This window comes from Bombus terrestris, chromosome 3, assembly GCF_910591885.1.
Source record: "Bombus terrestris chromosome 3, iyBomTerr1.2, whole genome shotgun sequence".
NCBI lineage: Eukaryota > Metazoa > Arthropoda > Insecta > Hymenoptera > Apidae > Bombus > Bombus terrestris.
In genome coordinates this window covers 14804774-14829529 of record NC_063271.1, presented here as the reverse complement: position 1 = coordinate 14829529, position 24756 = coordinate 14804774, and the positions used below count along the sequence as shown (strand labels likewise).

General features: G+C 27.6%; 2 protein-coding genes and 1 long non-coding RNA gene across 16 annotated transcripts in view; 1 reads left to right on the top strand and 2 right to left on the bottom strand.

Moving 5' to 3' along the window:
* LOC100650584 (syntaxin-binding protein 5) overlaps positions 1 to 19645 on the bottom strand; it is a 74940-nt gene extending 55295 nt beyond the window's left edge. For 3 of the 10 annotated variants that reach the window (XM_012318515.3, XM_012318518.3, XM_012318516.3), the window contains exons 1-4: positions 19027 to 19645; positions 4988 to 5085; positions 2776 to 2958; positions 2293 to 2427 (exon numbers count right to left, since the gene is read on the bottom strand). In XM_012318515.3, the coding sequence (XP_012173905.1) occupies positions 2293 to 2427; positions 2776 to 2958; positions 4988 to 5085; positions 19027 to 19146 (536 nt within the window). In that variant the 5' untranslated portion in view covers positions 19147 to 19645. Of the gene's footprint in view, positions 1 to 2292; positions 2428 to 2775; positions 2959 to 4987; positions 5086 to 19026 lie in introns of those variants that run through there. The other 7 variants (XM_048404613.1, XM_048404614.1, XM_012318521.3 and 4 more) reach the window with 4 other exon arrangements.
* LOC125384751 lies at positions 7937 to 8744 on the bottom strand. The gene is made up of 2 exons (XR_007223513.1): positions 8446 to 8744; positions 7937 to 8376 (listed from the first exon to the last, which is right to left on the bottom strand). It is a non-coding gene; the product is annotated as an uncharacterized LOC125384751 (long non-coding RNA).
* Positions 19646 to 20903: 1258 nt separating the features above from the next.
* LOC100650707 (phosphatidylglycerophosphatase and protein-tyrosine phosphatase 1) lies at positions 20904 to 24593 on the top strand. 5 transcript variants are annotated; one of them, XM_012318524.3, is made up of 6 exons: positions 20926 to 20960; positions 21270 to 21323; positions 23626 to 23768; positions 23864 to 23944; positions 24105 to 24338; positions 24432 to 24593. In XM_012318524.3, the coding sequence occupies exons 2-6, from the start codon at positions 21311 to 21313 to the stop codon at positions 24552 to 24554; spliced, it is 594 nt and encodes a 197-aa protein (XP_012173914.1). In that variant the 5' UTR covers positions 20926 to 20960; positions 21270 to 21310; the 3' UTR covers positions 24555 to 24593. The 5 variants fall into 5 exon arrangements, with proteins under 5 accessions (XP_012173913.1, XP_012173914.1, XP_012173912.1 ...); XM_003402284.4 differs by lacking the exon at positions 20926 to 20960 and adding an exon at positions 20978 to 21133; XM_020867637.2 differs by lacking the exon at positions 20926 to 20960 and adding an exon at positions 20978 to 21133 and having other exon boundaries at positions 21270 to 21401.
* The last annotated feature ends 163 nt before the right edge of the window (positions 24594 to 24756 follow it).

The window sequence follows — 24756 nt, the reverse complement described above, 5'->3', positions numbered from 1 at the left end:
ATACAATATATGTAATTGTTACAATTCAAAACTGCATATGAATAATTTTATGTATTTAATTTACGAGATATATATTTAATATTCGTATCATAAGTTGTCCATTTAATATATAAGATGGTCCATTTATTTATGTAAGGTCAGCTAAATATCCCTTTGAGTTATGATGATGTAAAAAATATTTTTTACGTAACGTGAATGGTATCAAAGAACTAATATATGATAAGAATATTTTTTTCCAGGGACAGTTTTTCAGAGTTTTCATGATCTTCGACGTTTTTATTTGCATATAACTATATATATGTTTTATTGCATCATGTAACTTATTGAAAAATACGTTAAAAAATGTAAATAATATAACCCTGAAATGATCTGGATCTCCAGAAATTTTACGTAAACTTTAACTTCTGGATTACAAGCTTTAGCCAAGACAATCGAGAGGCTATAGATGTAGATAAATATGTTTAGTATCGCAATACTGATGATCCCTAACGGTTTGAAGTACTGGTCATTTTTATTCCATCATTGTGTCAACGTACAATTCACAATAAATTACTCGATGATATGATATTCATTTGTGGTGGAAGTAATCAGTATTCAAGGGAAGCAATTCGAACAAATTCGAGCAAAAACAATTTCCTGATCGTAATTCTCCATCGCATTGTACATATGTAGAGGTGGTCAACAATTTTCATAAAATTGGTATTCCCGTGAAAAAATATGTGAAAACCAAAACTATTAGAAACGAAAGAAATGAAAGAATTATTGTAGATACAGTTAACGAAAATCCACATGTGAGTCTAAGAAGACAATTTCAGCGTGAAAGCGGTATTTCCAAAACGGGCATAATATGGATGCTTCAAGAAGAAAGATTTCACTCGTATCATCTATCTTTACACTTTACAGGTTCTTCATGGAACAAATTTCGTAAATAGTATGCATCTTTCTCAGTGAGGTTTGCAGTAATATGAAAATTACCAATCATTTTTTAAAAGCGTAGATATTACTGCCTGACGAAGCATCTTTCACCAACCATTATCAGTTGAATCTGACAAACATGCATTACTGGTAAATCAATGGATAAAGAAAAACTGTGGAGTGCAAATGTTTGGGGCGGCATATTGAATAACCAAATAATTAGTCCTTATTTCATAAGCGATACTCTAAAGAAAAGTATGCATTATTCTTACAAAACAAGCTACAAATGTTCATATATGATATGTTATTAGATACCTGTCTAAGAATGTGATACTAGCATGATGATTGTTCGGTTTATTCTACTCTGCCATGTCAAACAAATTTTAAATTCAAAATTTCCAAATCGATGGATTGATCGTAATGGAATTGTAACATGATTATCGCGTTCGCCAGATCTTACACCTAGATATGAGGAGGAGGGTGTTAAAACAAACAGTTTATAAAGATTAACCAGCTACACAAGAGGATACGGTGAACCGATTAGTTACAACTTGTACTGCTATTAATTCTGAAACAATCGGAAGATCATTACAATTGGTTATTTCTCGTTTCAAACGATGTATGATCGTACAAAAACACTATTTTGAATATCTACGAAGATGATTACTTGAAGGAAAGTGTATGCTGTTTTGCACATTTCATGATTAAGTCTTCTAAATATTCTTAACGCGATAAAAAATATTTGCTTCACATTCTCAAGTTCAGACGTCTTGGCCAAAGTCTGCGATCTCGATAGACATAAATGATATGTAAAACTTCAATTTTTGGAAATAGGTCATTTCAAGGTCACGTTATTATACATACCCGAATGTATTTTTTTACCAACCACACGATGCAATAAATCAAAATATATATATAGTTGTATGCATAAAAAATATCAACGACCTTAGAAGCTCTGAGGGATAACCTTAGGAAAAAATATTCTTGCCGGATATCGGTCCTTCGATACCATTCACGTTATGTAAAAAATATTTTTTGCATCATCACAATTCGAAGAGATGTTTAGGTAACTTTACTTAAATAATTTAATAAATTTAATAAAATAATTTAATAAAAAGACAAATTCTATCATAACCGCTTTTAATGGGAAACCAAACTGTTCACTTCTAAATCGGAAAATAATCCAACTATCGGAATAAGTAAGAAAATATGTATAGGACTAAAGAAAAATAAAGACAGTTTGAAATAAGACGTACATAATTGCAAGTATATGTCGCTGCCGCTGTTTATTCTACACATGTACGTATGATACTGTTCATAGTTAGGATATTAATCATATTTAGCTTAAACTACTTAGACAAACATTTGCGTACTTACACTTCGATAGCCTTGTTCCAATTAATTACATATCCAGAAAGAACAAACGTCTCGATATGAAGTACATGAATATTCCCTCGTTCCGTACCGACATATAACCATTTGCTTTGTAGCGGTAAGTGGATGCATGTTATTCTGTTTGAAATAGAATGAATTATTCGTCATTATCTAGAAAAATCTTTCAAACATGAAAAAGATTTAAATATGTAACACGAAAGAATATAGGAAATTTATTGTCTAATGGTTAGGTGAAATAAGAATCTATTTGTTTTTAAAAGTAACGAGTTACCAGTCATTTAAAAATAATAGTCAGTAATAATTACTTCTATCATCTATATTTTATTTATTCTCATGTATTTTATATAACAACTGAAAACGAAATAAAAGGCAAAACTAATATCGTTGGTGAACTATTAACGTATGCAATAAGAAATACATCTATATTATGAAATGAAAATCAAATATATAAATGAAAAGACTGACCTTTCTCTTTGAAATTTGAGACTCTGCACAACCTGTGGTATTTTCTGTCGGAAATTCCATAGATGCAAAGTGTCATCTGCGGTAGCGGAAACCAATGCTCCCTCGTTGATTAAAAACTGTAATTGCACCACTGCTGTACATCCTTCGTGTCTTACATGTGCATCTACACCTGGTCGACCCAAACTATTTTATCATGTTTTAGTTAAGGAAAATCAAAAATATCCATTTTACAAGCCTTGTTAGAATCTATTTTGTCACAGTTTAATAAATTGTAAATGAACAATATTTTGTATTTATCTTATAAATTATGATTAGTAGATACATTTAATAATAAAACTCAATAAAACTCAAAACTAATTAACATAGCATACTTTTTAAAAACAGTTGGAATAATTGATATAAACATAAATCTGAAACACATCTGGCAAATTTCATTGTTATAAATTATTAACATTTAATATAATATATATAAAATAGCATAAAGAACAAATTATCTATGAAACAAATTCCTACAATAATAAATTAGAAGGTTTTCTATAAAATTTAACTTAAGTCTCTCGAGTGAAAGATACCAAATATTGGGAAAAGCTATATAAAGGCGATGACAATGTGTACAATGCACAAATACAAATAGTACAAATGTAGCAGATAAAGACTCGTGGGACTAGGGAAGAACACGTTTCCCCTTCAACCTACTAATCAGGGAAAATGAACTAACTCGTCACTCGGGTTTGCCAATCTCTTGAACATGATAATTTTCGTATTTTCAAGTCCCCTGTCTTTCTATGTGCCGTTCCATTTCTATAAAAAGTAAATTACATTATACTTACATTTGCAAGAACTAAGACCGATTAAATAATCATTGATTTGTCGTTATTAATTATAATTCCGTAATTGTACAAACTTCTGCTTACAAGATAACTCAATTAATAAGTTAATTAACAGAAATATACGAAATATATTGTAAATAAATCAAGTTATTCTCTGTATCTCTACATCATATCATTTCTAGCACACCATGCAATCATTGATTTTCTGCATTCTTCATACATGCACAATCGATTCTTTGTAGAGAGCGTTCAAAGATTTTATTGAGCAATAAAGCGCACCGTCAGATGAAAGTAGTTACTTTGTAGCAACTGCCTGTCTCGATAGCAACTAGGAAGCTTATCGAGCTGTGATGAGCATTCACTACATGGTAAATCTTTAGTCAGAATAGACCAATAAAAGCAACCACGTGAAAGAACACATGGTTGACGAACCATAAACCAACTGTACGGAGTAATTAATCCAATCAAATTGGATAACTTTACTCGGTATGATTCTTTAACAATCTTATAGACATCTTAATAAATCACTAAAAACGTAAATGTAAGAATTAATCAAACGACAAGATAATTTTCACAGAGAGAGATTCAAATGTCTCTTAATCATTTTGCCGTATGGATATTCCTTTTGCTATTTTCAAAATACATACGTAATATCTTAGTACTGTATACAGCTATGTTAATAGAAACATACCTATCCAAATTACAACTTCAACGTATTATGTCTGATTATGTTACAGAAAGATTCTTCATTACTTATATTTAATAACCTTCCGTTGTATTAAGGCTTTTTTATATGTACTTTATAATATAATTTAAATAATGTTGAGAAACGGGCTATTTTTTTAAATATGTAAGTCTTTAACTTGCTGTTTACATTATAAAACACAATAAATGCCATTTATCTTGAAGAGAGTTTTAAATAATATATTTAGTACATTTACTAAACAAGAATACCATAATGCAATAAAATATAGTTTTGTGAAAAAAAATTTTATGAAAATATAAAAGCGAGTTATTTTTATTCTAAAATTCAAAAGTTACTCTTTGCATTTTATAATAGATACCATTTGACCATGTATATTGTATATCATAAGATAGAAAATTTTAATTTAGCATTTGTCACTGATAGTATACGTTTCCTTTTTTAAACTCTTTCAAAGTTATTTTGAGAATAATTTATCATAATCTTTGCAATTATCCATTATTAATATAGTCTGTTTTATAATTAGTCCTCTATTTGGTCTTGTTAAGAATTTAATCACGTAGAAAGCTATACCTGATTGGGTCGTATACATTTTGTGTTATTACACTAGTGGGTACTCCTCTCTTCTTTTCCTTTTACCTAGTTAAATTGATCATATTAAAACATTATGAAAGGATACATCCTAAGAGATCCAGATTTAGTGCCAATAGCAAGAAGTCTTTGAACTGGATCGAATGCCACTGCTGTCGGCTGATGTGGAAAGCCATGTCTGAATGTCTGAAACATAAAGGCATTTGTTTCAATTCATGTTTCCTGCTTTAGTCAACTGAAAGTCTATTCAACCCCACCAAGGACTGCAGAACGATATAAGATAAAAGATAGCATTGTTTCTCTAGTCTCCAATGTATATATTTAACTTAGACTATACAAATATTCATACTATAATTTCAATACTGCTAATTCTGCATTTCATTTGTTTTTCATATCGACTATGTACTTCAACGAATCTTACATTTAGTTGAAATCATCAGGACGTCTATATGGTCAGTTACAAAAAGATTTGAACACTGTACAATTTTAAATTTCTGAGCTATACATTTTCAATAAATGTACAAGGATCAGTAAAAATATATTACATTATGTTACATTACGCTATATAGATACGCTATATAATAAAAAACTTGTGAGTTATTATTTATTGTCATCCAAATATTAAAAGAAATACTAAAAAAGAGCGAACTTTATTTCACAAAAAATGTCAGACACAAGATATACTGCCAGTGTTTATATACAAGACTTGTAAACAATGCCTCGTTTGACCTCTGAGCACATCGGATTGCAAGTGTGCACTAACTTTGTTATCAATTTGTTCAGAATGAGCCGCAACAGCCGATATACAAGTTGAAATACGATAATTAGTAATATTTCATTACGAAAAGAAGCTCAATTTATGAAAGAGCGAATATACTAAAGAATAATTTTAAAAACATTTGGAAGAAGAATAAAAACAAATCAGTAATGATTATTTAAAAAAAAAAAACTTATTTCCAGTATACTAAAACGTTTGCATCATGTTAATGGTGTCACCATGACAAACTTTCGTGAATAATCATTATTAGTTTTATGTTTTTAATTGTTGTTCAGTTCTATGTATATAATTAACATTAGTACCCGAAACTTCTTGACATAAGATATAAAGATTCATTCTTCTTCACTGTTTCTTTTAATATTTAGACAACAATAAGTAATAACTCAAAAGCGCTTTTCTACTGTTATCTATATAGAATAGAGTAATATAATGTAATACATTTTTGTTGGTCCTTGTATATTTATTGAAAATATAGAGCTTAAAAATTCAAATTGTACATTGTCCGAATCTTTTGTAATCCTTTTGTAACCTTAGTATTTCAAATTAATATTTTATAATTATAGATATAAGTTATAATATTTCAATTTTGATATAATGTTTCTTTACATATGTACGTACAATGTAAAATTACCATGACAGAGTTATACCTAGTATGTGTGTAGCTGTCTGAATACAAAAGAGTACTTATACAGAGTTTTGAGAAGGCATATAAAAGGTTTTGCAAAAAGAGAGTCTGATACTCTGTATAAATTTATACATTTGTTGAAAGTAATAAAACATAGCTAATCATCATAGATCCACATACTTCTTTAGATATATACTCCTTCCGTGTTTCATATTCGTATTAAATAACATTTTATTTGTAAGTTTACTACAATATGCATCACTCACGATGTATAATATGCATCACTGATGATGTATAATATGCATCACAGACAAAACTCTTTGAGTATCCATAGTCCACAGTAAAAAATTCAAAAGAATCAAATCTGGTAATCGAAATCGTCATTCTGTTGAACCTCTTCCTACCATCCATATATTATCAATTATCTGATTTAAATATTGTCGGATTGACATGTGTGTCGGATCTAAAATTTGATGTAATATTGAAAGGATTAATTTTAGAATCTATGTTGATTAGATATTTTTAATTCCCCTCGATGAATATCTACTATAAACTTTCAAAGTCTTCTTTTATAACATTCTGTACGAAGATTTAGACTGATAGGTACGAGATTATGTTGTGTTAGCGAATCACGATTTCCGGTCCAAGAAGTGAATAGGAAGGAAGTTGTTTTCCTAACTTTATCACTGATTCAGAGTACATACTAGTTATGCAATAACATGATACATGTATGATATGTATATATGTTTCTACATTCTGCCTCTCTTAAATCATATACCTTATATCTATCTCTAAATCTATATCTCTAAATATATTTATTTATATATATTAATTTTTTATTCATTTATGTAGTATATTTACAACAGGAAAATCGATCGATTCACGAAGAAAAAAGTTTCGTTCTTCTTCATTTTAAATACAAAGACAGCCTAGGAATATTCTTCAGAACATACTCATTAGAATCAAATCAACTTCCCACAGAGAGTTTTAATTTCCTTACAAAATTTTGTTCGTTATTATTGGAATTACTTCTTTCAGATGTTTCTGTCCTATATACATTCGCCAATAGATTATCGATTATTGTTTTTATAATCATGTATACATATTTTCACACACATAGTGATTATTGCATTGCATTATTCTCGCAATTATACTGAGGAATGTATACATAATAACATTAAGAACCTCATGGAAAACACATTCTTAGGAAATATGTAATAGAAATCTGTGACTAAATTGTATTTCATTTTCCTAATACACTTTAGAACATAATTTCCTTTAATCCATTTTGAAAAAAGATATCTTTGTAATGTTTCAAATTTTCTCTGTCAAATGTCAAAAATACAAAAGAAATGAATACCAAGATTTAACGCCGAAGGTAGAAAATAAGAAGTGTACACAGTTTAGTTGCTCGAAATTATCAACAGATATTGTCATAGTTATGTAAATATAATTATAAATATCTGCAAATATAATTACAATTTTTAATATCTAATAATTGACAAGCAATGACGTATACGGCTAATGGACAGAAGTGGTGATTAGATTGAAACTTGAAACTCTCTTAAACTTAAGAACCTATCGAACAGCGAACCATAAGTACAAGGTGGATTAAAACTAAGAATAGGATTTAAGACACAAATAACTTTCTTATTTTACAACATATTTGTACAATATTGCTAAATATTTAAAGCTTATAATAGTATGGAGTTTATGTATGAGAGTTAATAATATTTCTTCTATGCCCTCTGTTTACTGTCTAGCAATGTCAGGCTTTTTCGATAGCATGTTTCATAACAATGTTTAATGTCTGAGTATTATATAATGTCCTAATATTCCAGTTTCTGCAAGAATGTTTTCCTTGAGCTCTTCAAATGTACATGGTCTATTCACATGTACCCATTCCTTTAGATAGCCCCACAGAAAGTAATGGAAAGCCGAAAGATCGAGCGAACGTAGTGGCCGATAATGGACTTATCACTTTGATACTAAAAGTCTACTATTTTTACGTGTTGCTTCTCAGTGTAACTCATCATGATAAATCTCCTAAATCTCAGTTGTAACATATACGAACCTGTAACATGAAATCAAAAGAAGAATGAAGTTATTCTTTTCTCAAATCCTATTCTGAACTTTGGCCTACCCTGTAGAATAAGTAAGTACAAACTGGTACCAATACAACGTAACCCTTGTCCGTCACGACGCGACGATGTTCCCTGACAAATTAATGAAAAGCAATTGATTACTGAAATGATATGTGGTTATAAACATGTAAAAATAATCGTGAGTTAATCGGATTAAAGATAATCACGAACTTAATATCATCGATTTGACATCAGACAGTCGAACCAAAGAATTCGTATTTGATAAAAACTATTTGAATATTGAATTGAATTTGTAATTTCGATTTCTATTTATATTTTTTGGATAGGCGCAGCAAGAACAGATTTTGATATAGTAAATTCCCAGGGTAGAGAGTGAAGAGTAATGATTGGTTGATTTAGTTCTAAAGGAACCCCCTACAAAAATAACGAAGATAAAACGACTCAGTACACAAGCGTGCATTCGCAATGAGCACTAAAAATGGGAACAAGTCTTTGAATTTCGGACAGCCTGGCTGTAATTAGGATGCGCGATGCTCTATTGTACAGAAAATTAAGATAAAGACTTCGCAGAATGTTTGGATGGCCGCAGGATAAGATGTTTCAAATCAAATGCTTGCCCTCCGTGTTATCAGTAGCTTAATTTGTTGCTACCTCTGAATATTATCAAAAATTGTTTAAAAGATATAAGTTCATTATAAAGAAGATTTTGACAGTCCGAAAGGAGTACAGATTCTAATTATAAAAGTCTTTGAATAGAGAAATGTAATTGATGCTGATTTAATTACGGTCTAGTAAATTTTGTATAATATATGGAAATTTCAGCTTAAATCTTATTTTATGTTTATTATCTAACAAATTGAATAAAGCGAAATAGACTCAACGCAGTAACATGTAATGTATATAAAAATCTTGAAATTTATTCACTTAAATCTTTTTAAGCATTCTGTGCTTTCAGTTCAAATTTGTTATATCAAATATACGTACATATAAAGCCGTAAAATAAAGTTGAATAATTCAATTATTTTTATTAAAATATTTTGTATAAATGGCATGAAACATTGCAAACATACCGATATAAATAATAGATATTTTCACCGCAGAAATACGAAATTATCTACGATTGTATGTAGAAATGTATAACTTCGTATAATTTCAACTTTATTTTTAATACATTTTCAATGCTTTCTATACAATTGTTAAAATACCTACTATTAGCTTAATACAAAACTCAAACGATATATAAGAGTTTATAGATGTTACTTTGTGATTCCTTTAAAAAATGAAATAAAAGAACTATCCGTTATACGGATAAGAAACAAATTTGGGACAAAGTAGAGTTAGGATTAATCTGACGCCCTAAAAGACAGATATACGTTAAAATCGATTCTGATGCAGCACTACTGCCTTTCCACTGGTCATGAAAACTGCCCTCGTTCCATTTCAACGGAATGGAGAAGTAGGTTAAAATACAGCAATACGAAACTTATGAACACCCGCCTTCCTTTATATCCGATTTTAACTTTCCGGAGGTGGTCTCTGGTCAATTTCCGACAGTTCGTGTTACGATCTTGCGAGCACATAGACATCGAACCTTAGCATCCAATGTACCCATATAAATTGGCATTCTATAAAATTATCAAGGCGTTATCAACCCAAAAGAAAAAAGATAAGCTTCGAAACTATGTTTCCCTGAAAATCACACCTGCAAAATAATAGAAAGTTCAAAAGTTCAGAAGAAATAAAAATAAAATTTTATTGGTATAATATATCAATATATGTAATATTGAATTAATATTAAACTAGTTAACATATAAACGCAGCATTGTTTCGAAAACCAAACTTACTAGATACTATTACAGCAATAGTAACGTATTGTTAACGATTAGTTTAGTCGCATATTTAATTATTAGATGATTAATTATTAAATTTAGTAAAATCCATAATATTTGAAATTGATTTGAAATTGGTTATCACTTCATATATATACAATATGGCACGATAATTCATATTTGATGTAGGTAACTTAAATTTAGATTAATAGGATTTATTATTCTGAAAACTGTGCTCATTTTTTATGTATTTCTATCATATTTGCAGGGATGTAGGAAAATTGAGGATAGCACAATATCTCACAGATATACTACAAATATAAATCATCCGGTCACCTGCCTTAAGGCCTAAATAATTTTTCCGTAGTCCTTATTATGTTGAGACGAACTAATCTCGCAACAACTATTTACATAATGTAATATCATATACTACTATTTTAAAGAAGAACAAGAAAGCAGATTATCGTATTAGGCTAATACAATAGTTTCATCTGTCTATTGTTTTTTGTTATTATCTTATATTATTTATATTATATTAACGATCTTACTAAGAACATTTTCTGTAGTCAGAGGTCATTAACTGAGCATTTGAGAATTATAAAGCAGGAAGCAAGAATTATAAAGCAAGTAGACATTCAATTCGTGCAGCAAATTGTATGCCTTACATTTTATATATTCCTGCATCATAAAAGTACTTTTAATGAATGAACCATTGATTTAAAGATCTATATGTATTCTTGTGTAAGAAACTTGTTGATATTTTTATCGACAAAAGTATATATACTGCACTCATTAAAATTTCCGGCAGATATTTGATACATAACAATGAAGTGTGATAATTCTATATAAAAATAACAGAACTTCAAACACGAAACACGTTACACATAATATGTTACACATTCATCATACTTTTATTGGTCTGCTTTTAAATGTAATATTACTTTTTAAGCACTTTGATATGCTAAGCTAAATGACTCACGTAATTGAGAATAGCTTTATCTGTGATTTAGCTATTGTCAGATTAAAAATAAAAAAAACGGTAGGAAAAAAGTTAAAAAAAGCAATATACTACTATACTATAAGGATATCTTATAAGTGTCTTTATTTACTGATAGAATAATACTGATTAAATTATAAGACATAAATTATAAATTTTCTTTGGTTAAATTATAAGACATTTAAATTACATATTTAAATAGCAAGCTGCAAGTATTTCATAAACTGTTTAATTTTCGATATTTTGATACTTTGTAGGACACTCATACAGAAATGCATAGAAATTAATTAATTAATTCTATTTTCTAAGGTCCTATGTTACTTTAAAACGTATCATAATTTTGCATTTCACCATCGCATAAAGTTGCATTTTATTGGGAATATCTTTATGTGTACGTAACAATTTCAAAACTCAAAATGTTATAGACTTTTGTGATAATTTATACGCTACTGTGAAGATTTGTATGAGATATTTTCTCAGTAAGGGACACAGTACAATATGCATTTCTTAACGACACGATATTCTTATATCAACATGAATTATAATAGTCATGATATACATATAAATTAAGATAAATTTTATTTATAAATGGCCAAAGATTATTTTTCCAACTTTTCTTCCAGTTCCACCTTCCTCTTCCTAGAATAGCACCAATGAATAAAAACCTGATCTGCATAGAATTTCCATGGTTTATTAGAAATTGAGATAAGAAAAAAGTGCTCTCTCACACACACACGTTTCTGATATTTATAAGTTCGCTATTCTATCACTAATCAAAAATACCAATCGCTCTGTTTAAATTGTTTATTTACGACGATTTTTAAAAAACCCTTTTTACAGTTTTTCAACTTGAATTACGATAGCTTTCCCGATTGTGTTACATGTACATACTCGACTCAATTTAAATGGTTCAAATTTTGCTGTAGTGTTCTACAGAACGGTGAAAAACAGGTAGAAATTAATTTTATAAAGCCTACCAATCATGGTATGTACCTGTCCAAGGTTAAATATTTTCCGCGTTAAAAACGTTATGCAATAACGTAGCTGTACTTCGTATTCCATAGGGACTGTGTATTTCAAAGTCTATTTGGAACATCCTTTTGTGTTTCATGTCACATATTTTATCATAAGGTATGTATTTTAAGATATAGCAAAGAAATACTTCTCTATTTTATAAGAAATGTATTTTATAATATGTAATACATACATACCTATAGGTATTGTGAATTGCATCGAAATACTTCAATTTGTCATGGACGTTTCATGGATAAAGAATACGTTTGACGATGGTTGGTGTTTTTCCGCAGAGGAATGTATCAAATCATTCATTACCAATCAAATTTAATAAAATATGGCTTCCAAGAGGTGTCGCTACTCCAAATATTTCGCTTTTTATTAAACGGCATCCGCAGCCATTTCAGGCATATTCTAAAACTCTTATAATCTTATAATGCTCATTAATTCTACTAATTATAAGTGAGTATAATTAGTTCTATCGCGTTCTGCGGCCGCAATATCTCTGAAATTAATTTTTGGTTTTTCCTTGTTTTCAAACTAAAAGAAAAAAATGTACAATCGTAAAAAGTAAAATTCATTCTGTATAATTATATAAATAAAAAAAAAACAGTTTACTTTTATGTTAAATATCATACGTTTGATAAATTACGATTGTGTGGTTTAGGAATTCTAAGTTGGTTGGTCGAAAAATTGAAGAGAATTTCAGAAAAGCTTCACCAGAAAATCTTAGAAAAATACAATAATGGACTAAATTCATATGTTATTATTAACTGCAGATCCCGTTATAGCACAGTATAGGAAAAAATTATAACAAAGAAAGCAAGTAACGCCATAAATATTGCAGCCCTTAATAAAATCAGAAGGTCTGAATTAGACCGAAAGATGAATTTCTTCGTACTTTTGACAATGCATCGATTATAAGTTATTTATTCATATTTAATATCATATATGAAATACGAAATAATATATCAATATATGAAATTTCTTTTAATAAACTATTATATGCACATTTCCTTCAGACTTGTTATCTATGGCACGACTCGTGTAACGATTACGCTTATATTTTATATTTAATTATAAATCACTTAAAATATTTAGTTTAATTAACAAGAGCAAATTAATTTTTTTATAGAAGTATTATTATTATCCAGACTTGATTGCAAAGATATTAACCAATGAATGTAATAAAATTTCTCATCTAAAAGCTTCTCTAACTAGATTAATCCATATAAGATGATTCTATCATATCGTACAATGCAGAGAAACAAGCTGTATCACGTAATTGGCATTTCTCGACGGCTATTGCTTACTCATCTATTTAGATGTCACAGTGCTCGCAAGACGCGAATATTTAGACTATCACTACGTGACTGCTCGCTATTCTGTGCAATTGTTATGTAATTGGAATACAAAATTGCTTTTATTTTTTTCACTCATTGTAACTCGGATCAGAAAAAATATTATCAGTTCAAAAGTATAGTAAGTAAATAGCAAAGTAAGTGATAAAAAATCTTTTACAAAATTTCATAGTAGATACTGCGCATAAATATGGACTATATATCATAAATATTTCAGAAATAACGTTGTTTATACATTGTTAATGCAGATGTAAATAATAAAGAATTCATTTTCAATAATAGATATTATCATGTGAATCACATAAATAGAACAATAGTTATATTTTTAAACACTTTCAAATCTAATAATATTCATCAACAGTACAGTTTATATCTGAGACAGCTAAAAGAGTAGTAAAGACACAATTCTCATAAGAGAAACAAAGGCGAAGGCCAAAGATATACAATTTAATGTGTAAGACTGGTCAAAATAACGTATGAACCACGTTTAGCAGTAAAGTGCAACATCAAAACCATTAAAAAACCTAAGACTGACATACACTTATATCCTACTTGACTTTTTTTTTAAATTGTTACTACTTTTGTACTGCAGTAACGTGGAGTTGCTTATCTACAAGGAAGTGCACATTTAAAATGATTAGTGTAGACCTAAATAAAAGCTTTTAGTCGTTGTATTATAATACCACTGCATTGAATTAAATTAAGTAATTTTTAATAAACCATAGGAAAAGTAATTTCTTTTAAATCTAATAATTGAATCAAATAATAAATTTTGATATAATTGTAATTCCGTTAATCTAACACATAGTCTCCCCATGTCTAAAGTTTTTCAATCTTGCAAAAATTCATGTAATTATGTAGCATTGTATACAATTTAGTAGATTTAGCAATGGAATCTTGATTTATTATTAAACATTACTATTGTACCTATAAAAATATAATAACTCGAGGACATAAAATAAATAAACGTTCCATCCCCAAATTCCTACTTTATTATTGTTTATTCATGAATAAGATCTGGCATTGTAACAAATTTAAAAATTTCTCTATATCCAAATTTTCGTAAAAAACCAATTGCTTAATATAATTTTGAAATATCTCATTATCTATAATTATCTAAAATGTAAATTTCTATCTACCATGAAATATAAGGATGTTAATTTAATAACATAATATTCTATTTTTCTCATTAATTGTATTAATAAAACAATATTTCACTAAATTAACATCGTAATGTAAAGTATTATTATGTGCACTGTGAGAATAAAGTTACGATAGATCTACTATCTATATTATACCACAAATGTTATAAAAGCTTATTATACAATTTAAAAAATACTGTCTATTCACCGACATATACGAGAATAATAATGATCGTATATGTATGTAGTTATTTGAAACAATTTAAAGGACGTTTTAAAAAAAGACTTTTTTCTGAAACTATGTTAAAATCATTAGAACATGTCGTTAAAATTTCTGAGATATATTTTCTCATCAACTCATAATTCTATATTTGTTTACAGAAGTCATGCGGCTTTTAAATGTAAATCTTTATTTTAATAAAAAAAGTATCTTAACATTACACTTTCAATTAGTAACAGCAATTCCGATACGTAACATATGGTACATATGTAAAATTAATATATGTATGAACTTCTAAATTCATTTTCTTGCTTTCAAACCAAGCTTTTAAAAATACATACGCACTTTCGTAGGCAATATTGGAAAGTTTAAGAACGAAGCAATTAAGCTTACAGAATAGTGTATTGAATATTTTATATACTTTTGTGACAAAAGAAAACCTCCTTAACTGTTGAAAATCAATGGATTTATTCAATAATCTCTATTTATCATATCACCGCAGATTCAATAACTAAACAACGAACAATATGACTTATAATTGTATTTTTAAACATATATAATTACATATACGACCAATATGTAGGTAGATATGTATGTAATGTATTGTAGCAAAATATTAATTTAGAGATTTGACCGAGATAAAAGAGATATTAGGATTAGAGAATGAAATGTGAAAGTATTTCGATTGTCCATCTTACGTAGTGACAATAAAATATGATTAAGAGACTCGTAACTTGTAGTATTGAACAATTTGAAACACTGAAGTAAGAAATATTGAGAATAAGCGAAGGAATACAAGTAAGGGAAGATTCAAAGAGGCTTACGGAAATGACTGTAACAGGAGATGATACCGAGGGAACGTTAATCAAAATCAAGAACACGGTAAAAAATAATGAAGCTACGACAGCTTCACGAAGAACTGAAGGAATTGAAATTAAATACAATAAACAAAAAGAAAGAACTAAAGGAAAGATTGAAGAATTATATACAGAGGGAATTGGTAAAAAAGAGACAAAATGGCATCACGCAACAAGTATTCTTGTATTTTTTGTATCATTACTTTATTTTATTAGACATTATTTTATTGTTGCGTAAAAAACATTCCTGATCCCTCATTCAAAATCCCATCATATTACATATTGATGTTATATCGTATTGTATCGATACATGATTATATGTATAATATTCTATTATGTTCAACGCCTCCTACTGAATTTTCATCTTACCAATGAACAGTTTATGTAGGTGACACGATTGTTTTTAAAGGCAGATAAACCGATATGCATGACGTAAAGGAATTCGTTTCGATACTGTTATCGACGCAGCGCATTGAATCTCGACCTGCACATGCTTCCATTAAAAGTAACCTCCTTTATACGTGTATGTGCATTTTGCAACATTTGTTGCGCTAGTTTAAACATCACTTTACTTCTTGAAGCGTGAAATAAAGAAAACGATTTGCGGATTTGTATTAAAACTCAGGCGCCGATGAAAATACCAGAAAAGAATGAAATATGTAGCAAAACACAAGCAGATCGCATTTATTTTGATTTAACGACAAATCGTATATTGATTTCTTTTGCTGAACGAAAGCCATAAAGCACCACGACGACAGGAAACATTTATGGTTTGGCCATGCTTCCCACTTTAAAGAATTTTATTCAATACAAGAAACAATAACAAAAAAGCTGTAGAAATTTGCGAAAAACATAATTCTTTCTTATACTGAAAAGGAATATATTAATCGCTAAGCATGTCAACGTTTTAAATATTCTTCCATACTTTACATCAGACAATAATTCACGTATTTACTTACATATGTTTTCTATCTTTTAGATTTGTTATCCATACATAAAAATGAAATTTTTTAAAATATTAATACAATAAAAGATATTAGATTGTTCTTTTCATCATAAAAGGAATCAACTAGGAACTATGAGAATGTAAGTCTGAAAATAACAATTGTACATTTATTCTTAAGATATCTATATTCTTTGGGTATTTCTCTATTGGTTAAAATGTTCTTGAAAAGGGTATGAGTAAATCGTTATTAACGCGCGCAATTTTTAATTCTAATTTTATGCTCCTGTTTTTCTTAAATCATTATAAGAGTACATATCTTTGTTTGTTGAAATCAAAGCAAAATTAGAATATATAATTCGACGACCGTAGCAAGATTAATCATATCGTATAAGAAAATTTATATAGTATATGTAAGCGTAATTCTACCTCTATCTACATAATCAGTTGGGCGTTTCTGTCGTCTCGTATAAAAACAAACTTGAATACATTAATCCAATGTTTCACGATTGATTACTTTTTATATATGAATTTATTGTAAACAAAAAAATTTTTTAAATTCCATCTTTTTAATAATAATCCTATGGAAACTATAATACGTGATAAATGGTTTATACGATGATAATTAATTTCACTTTCCACGAGTACTGAGTAACACAAGTTTTTTATTGAATAATTATATTTATCTATATCTTAATAACTTGAATTTCATGCTCAAAAAAGGATATCTTATTTATTATTTTTATTATTTAATACGATTTCTTAACTCGATTTGAAAAATAAAAAATTGTAAAATCCTTTGACAATATTAAAAAATGATCTTCAAAAGATCTTGAAGACATAAGCATCAATGCTACTGAATAAAATTATTGCAAGTCTATAATATTCAATCTCCCCCCCCCCTCTCTCTCTCTCCCCCGATTAAGATGCCAGATGATATAAATGCTATAATATAATACTAGTATAATAAAGTCAAAAAGCATCATTATATCCATTTGGCAATTTCTCTTAAGTCACCTTCCACTTTTCTTTAAAAAATTATCTTTATTCGCACTATTAACAATTTTGAAATCAATATTCATATTTAACTATGTCACGTTGATATGCAACCCACCAATGTTACTCTGATAATGTATTACATGTACTTAGGATAAACTATCGCTAGATATGTATCGTGCAAGTGCATATCGTCACCTTTTTTGCATGGTGTAATCCTCTCTTACTTAGAACGTTAAGGTATTATAATCGATTAAAATGCCAAATGTATCTATTGAATAAAAATGCAATTATAAATATTCCGAAAAGATTAAATATCACATTGTTCTTTTAAATTATTTGTAATAATTTTATCCGTAACAGAATTCATAATAATCAATTTCTTAAGTCCTACTAACTGATAATCGTAATTATAAACGAATCGAAATTTTTTATTTTGAAAAAGTTTTGATACTTGTAAGATAGTGCAAAGAATGTATCTTATACACGTCTACATTATTTTCCTTTCCTTATTTCTTTATTATAAAATTCTAATTGATAGAGCCTTATCATAATTCATATTATATCATAATTTACAAAAAAATTCACATTATTTCTAAACCAGAAATACTTTTGTACTTATTAGTGTTTCATATACATATACTTATATATATCCATACATACGTATACACTAGAATTTATTCCTTTATAACCTGTATTCAATGCTATTCATCGAAATTAGACGCATTAAAGAATATGGTGATAAACAGAACATAGCAACAAATATATTTAGCTATTTTGCATCTATTTAAATTTGTAGCTGTATATTTGCTTAAAAGTAATATATTACAATAAAGATAATAATAATATTAGTAATTTCAGGAACACAATATAATATGTATGGTCGTTTTTAATTTAAGATTATTTTTACGATATTTTGATTCTACATTTATATTACTAATAGCGGTGATATCATAGTATGTATTATACAACATATATCCACTGTGATAACATTAGTGATATTATACTAACATATTAATTTCATATTTAGAAAAATGGCTATAGTTGCCAATAAAAAGTCAAACGATAAAAAACGTAGTATGCAATAAATGCTTCTAAATTGGGTCATTCCACTTATAAACCGAAAACAGCTTTTAGAAAAAGATAATACTATACATTCAAAATAACATAGCATATTTTAATCTATTTTAACGCTAATACATGTAATTTGAAATAGATGTGTAACTTATAAGTTAATAGCTATAGTATATCGTTACTGACCTTCTTTACTTGAAAATGTTCTGGCCGCAAATTTTCGACGATTTCCTGATCAGGTTTGACGGGTTGCGGTACCGATGATCGGAACCCGTCGAGCACGCCTTTAATTGTAAACTTCTTCATTACGAACCGAAGATAACACCTAAAGGATCACATGTGCAGCAGCAACACAAATTCAAGTCTTCCTAAAGTTCCAAGTCAAAATACGTAGTTTTGAGAAAATGGAATTAACAAGAAAATTCGAAATTTCTTATAACAAAAATTTTCAATATGTTCTATTTAAAAGTTCCTTTTTCCGTGAAAAACTAACGATGACATCTTTGCGGATGAATGGAAAGTAACACTCATCGATATTTCGAGTCTTACGGGACCTCTTCTACATTTTGACAGAATAACGATAACGTCGGAGAGGCACTTCAGCACATTTCGAGATCGTAGTACTTTGTGTAAATATAGACGCACACGTTACCGTAACCGTTTGTCGGCGCGTTTTTACAAATGCTGCGTGACCAGAATTGTTTTCGTAGTTAACAGCAATGCAGTGTTGTTTAATCGTGTCAGGATCAATAACTGGCAACAGGCTCATGTGGATTCTTGCATGACCGCGAACCTACCCTGTGCGCAATCGTGAACAAACCTTTATGGCAAGTTTTTATGTCAAGTTCGTATCATCATAAAGGTAGCCCAAAGTGTGGTACAACAATAGATAGTTACTCTCGGCATATTGATCTGTTTAAATTAACTATTAATAGCAACTTATAAATCTAAGTTATCAACAATAAATTAAATTTCGATTTACAGTTATAAGTTTCACATTTGACTATTTAGTTATAAATTGAAGCGTTTAACGAAGTTGTATTTTAGAATATTGGATATAAAATGAATTAAATAAATGTCAGCGAAATTTGTTTGTAAGATTCATTAATTTTAAGCTAATAAAGGTTTTCCATGCATTCTTCCAATATATGTATCAATCGTAAATTCATTTTAATTGGATGATAATTCTTAGATAGTATATGTGATAACAAATAAGCACTTGTATAAATATATATGAATAATAATTAAATATTATCATCTATGTAAGAAAATAAGCAATTTCTTTCTCATTTTTAAATTATTTATTTTAAAATATTTCTATGTACGATACGCTGAATAAAGTAAATTAAAATCATAGTTATAAATTCTAAATGGCTCTTGATACTACCAACTTTATGAATAACCTAGTGCTTTTTCTAGTACTTTTACAAAATATATCTATATTATATCTGATTATATTTATATTTGAGAGAGATGAGACAATTTATATTTATATTTGAGATGAGACAATAAACGTAAATAACACATGATTGTTATGACTGCAACTATTGATTGTCGACTAGTGAAACTCGAGTGTCACTGGTAGAGGGACTATAGACCTTTTTATGAAATTTAAACCTGTTATCTGACTTTTGTTAAATAAAGTTCACATACATATAATATATATAATGACTTTAAATTGAATCATTACAAAGTTTATATCGCCTAAAGCAACCTAATATTTTACAGTACTAATAATAATAATATTTTATAACAGAATACAATGTTCTTTACATTGAAAATTGATAACATATATTACGATAAAGGAAACATTTCTAAAATATTGTTTTTGTAACCTTTCTGATCTAAATATAATCAATTCAATTAACTTATATATAGTAATATATGTGTATATATATAAACTTAAATGTAACTGTAGAGAAAATTTTCTCTTATAGTTACATATATGTAATATATTTAATTATAATATAATATATTTATTTGATATACAAGTGTATAGTATATTATATTATACAAATATATTGCAAAATAAAACAAATTTAAACATTCGTTTAATAAAATGCTAAATAATTAAACTCCTTTGAAATATTTACATATGTACATTGTATATACAGTATTATGTAAGTACAATATTAATTTTTAAGTGAATTACAGAATATAATCAGATTTGCTTATATTCAACCTTTTACATACTTGAACATTTTGAACTGCTTATATAATCACTATTTTAAATACATATTATCTGCAATATAGAGTATTATATGTACATAAAATGAATAGAATTCAGTATAAGGTTACCATAATTTTTTATATAAATATTTTTAATTTAATGCGTACACATTACTATATAATTAAATTGCGACATTATGTACTTACTAATTAATAAATATGTATATTTAAAATATTATGCAACATAACTATTGTTTCAGGAAATTCTTAGGAAGCATTGTATAGGTTAAGAAGTTTCAAAATGATTAGTCCAGGTAACGTAACATCCAAATTTCGTGATATTTTCAACATACCAACAAAAGATATATTAAGATGGTTCCCTGGACATATGGGTAAAGGCTTAAAAAACATGCAAAAACAGTTAAAAAACGTAGATTGTATCATTGAAGTTCATGATGCAAGAGTTCCAGTTTCTGGACATTATGCAGATTACAGTAATACATTGACTGGATTAAAACCTCATATTTTTGTATTAAACAAAATGGATTTAACTGATATGAAATTTAAGAACTCTATAGTGGAAAATTTAAATCAAAAGGGATTATCTAACATATTATTTACTAATTTTAGAAATGTAAAATGTGAAGGTGTTAAAGAATTATTACCTTTAGCACAAAAATTAATTAAGGAATCAAATCGCCATAACAGAGCACACGAGTTTTCATTTCAAATAATGATCATTGGCGTTCCTAATGTAGGAAAATCATCACTTATCAATCGTTTAAGAAATAATGTTCTTCGTAAAAGTAATGCTGTGCAAGTTGGCGGTATTGCTGGCATTACACGATCTGTATCAACACGAGTGAAAGTATCAGAAAAACCAGATATCTATGTTCTAGATACACCAGGAATTTTAACTCCCAAAGTAGATAATATTCATACAGGCTTAAAATTAGCATTAGTTGGTTGTATGCAAGATCACTTAATAGGTCCAGAAATATTGGCAGACTTTTTGTTATTTTGGCTAAATAAACAGAAACGATTTGAATATGTTGAAAAATTAGAATTAACAGAACCACATGATAATATATCGTACATTCTTACATATATTGCAGCAAAATTGAAAAAGACTTTAAGAATAAAGAATTATGATGGTAAAATAATTATAAAGCCAGACTTAAGGTTTGCAGCAGAACATTTTCTTTCTTTATTCAGAAAAGGAGAATTAGGCTATTATTGTTTAGATGAAGATTTATTACTGTCAAAATGAAATTTAAATATAAAATATATAATTACAAACATATTGTGTTTTTTTTTAGAAATTTAAAAATATTTCCAACTATATATATATATATCAAAACAGTGTATCATAAGGTTTCTGCTTGTGTACAATAAATCTTAGTAATTTTGATATTTAAAAATAAATTTCCATAATTCTATATATATATAATAATGATCAGAATTGCTATTATTATCATATAATTATTCCTCTTTATTCAAATATGGAACATTATAAACCATAGCTAATGTATCTACATACGTATATACATTGCATGTATTTGATTAGTAGTTAAATATATATAGAAAAAATTTAATCTTATTAATAATTATATTAATTAAAAAAATAAAAAGTGATAAAAGGCTATTAAAACAAAGTAATATTATTTTTGATAAATATCAAGAACTATAATAAATAAAATAATTCCATTATTTAAATGTTTCTTTAATAAATAAAAAACGATAACAATATTAAAGAATAATGGCAAATACTATATAATCTTGATTACTATTGGAGAAAATATAAAAAAGCTACATTATATACATTATGTCATATATAAACAGAATGTGTGCATTAATAATATTTTAATCAGTCTTCTATAAAATCAATGGGATTTTGAAAAAAAAGTATAGTTATGTACATGTAATTGTAGGATAATTATAACATAATGATAATCATAATTAAATATATATGTATATTATGAAAGTAAGTCATTTGATATCGAAAAATTCTAAGTATTTTTATTATTTCAATATTATGAGATTGAATGTTTTAGATTCAGTAGCAACATTTCGAAGTTATAAGTAGATATACGTATTTATTTATTTAATTATAAATTTATATCTTTACTAATTTTCAAAATTTTTATGAAATCACTTCAAAACAAATTATTTTTGATTATACAAAGTATAACGTACATTCGATTACTTTAATTTGTTTTAAACAAAAATTATTTAGTCTATTCATTTAAATAATTTAAGGTTTCTTCTAATGATTATTTGTACTACATGTTGTACTATATGTTGTTGTTTATTAAACGTGATTGCTTTAAAAGAAAATGTATGAATCTTACTACGTAACTAGCGTAAACCGTTATGTTAACATTCACTCCCTTCTCATACTGTAAATTCTGTTACTTTCACCTTGCGAACTATTTACAATATCACGACCAGTTATAAAGTCTTTGATAAGATTTAATAAGATTGTTTAAGAAATATTTAAAATAAAATTGTAATAAATAAAAATGATACTATATACGTTTATTATATTTAACACGAAAGTTAATGTTTGATTTATATATATGTAGTGACTACCTTATTAACGAATTTAAATTATAGTGGCAATGTTTGCGAGGTTGACATTTTATCCAACGCTTCTCTATAATGTATTAATGGAAAAAATTTCGTCAAGAAATTGGTATGATAGAATTGATGACAATGTTATATTAGGTGCTCTACCATTTCGAAGTATGACCAAACAGGTATATTACATTATACATGCTATATAATTTGAATTTATAAAATTGCAATAAAAATATAATCTAATTGCGGAAAAATAAGATTTTTAAAATTTTAGTTAATAGACGAAGAAAATGTCCGAGGTGTTGTTTCAATGAATGAAGATTATGAATTACAGCTGTTTTCCAATACTGAAAAGGTATATATATATATACATATATGTATACACACATATGTATATAAATATAAAGATACATATATAGGAACTATTACTATATATATTTAAATAAAAATTTTTAAGTTAATATATGAAACAACACCGACAAGATCGAAACATTTGATTGCACAATATTTTTTAGGAATGGAAAAATAATAATGTGGAATTTTTACAACTATCTGTAACAGATATTTTTCAATCACCTTCACAAGAAAAATTACAACTTGGAGTAAATTTTATTAACAAATTTCGTGATGTTCCGACTGAATTAGATAATTCTACTAATGCTGATAAAACTTATCCTAAAACTGTTTATGTTCATTGTAAAGCAGGAAGAACACGTAGTGCAACATTAGTTGGATGCTACTTAATGATGGTAAGATAATTATAAACATATGGATTTTTTATAGAATTTCATATATCTTTCAAATTGAATTAAATTGAACGTTATAAAAATAATTCTTGTTAGAAAAATCAGTGGGTTCCAGAGGAAGCAGTAGCATATATGCAACAAAAAAGACCTCACATATTATTACATACCAAACAGTGGAATGCATTAAGACTTTTTTATAACAACCATGTAAAAAAATAATACATCATTTGGATAAATATACAGTTATTATTAAACTAATATATATATAAATAAAATTTTATTTGTTACAAAATATTTATGTACAAGTTAAAAAATGTTTATTACTTACTAAATCCCTAATTCTCTGTAATTAATAAAGATACAGAAGTAATAGACTATATGAAACATAAAAATATAAAATTTTGCAGAATAATAATTATAA

Bases quoted from the DNA above. Each gene is read 5' to 3' on its own strand.
- LOC100650707 (XM_012318523.3), top strand. From the start codon at position 21,311: ATGATTAGTCCAGGTAACGTAACATCCAAATTTCGTGATATTTTCAAC.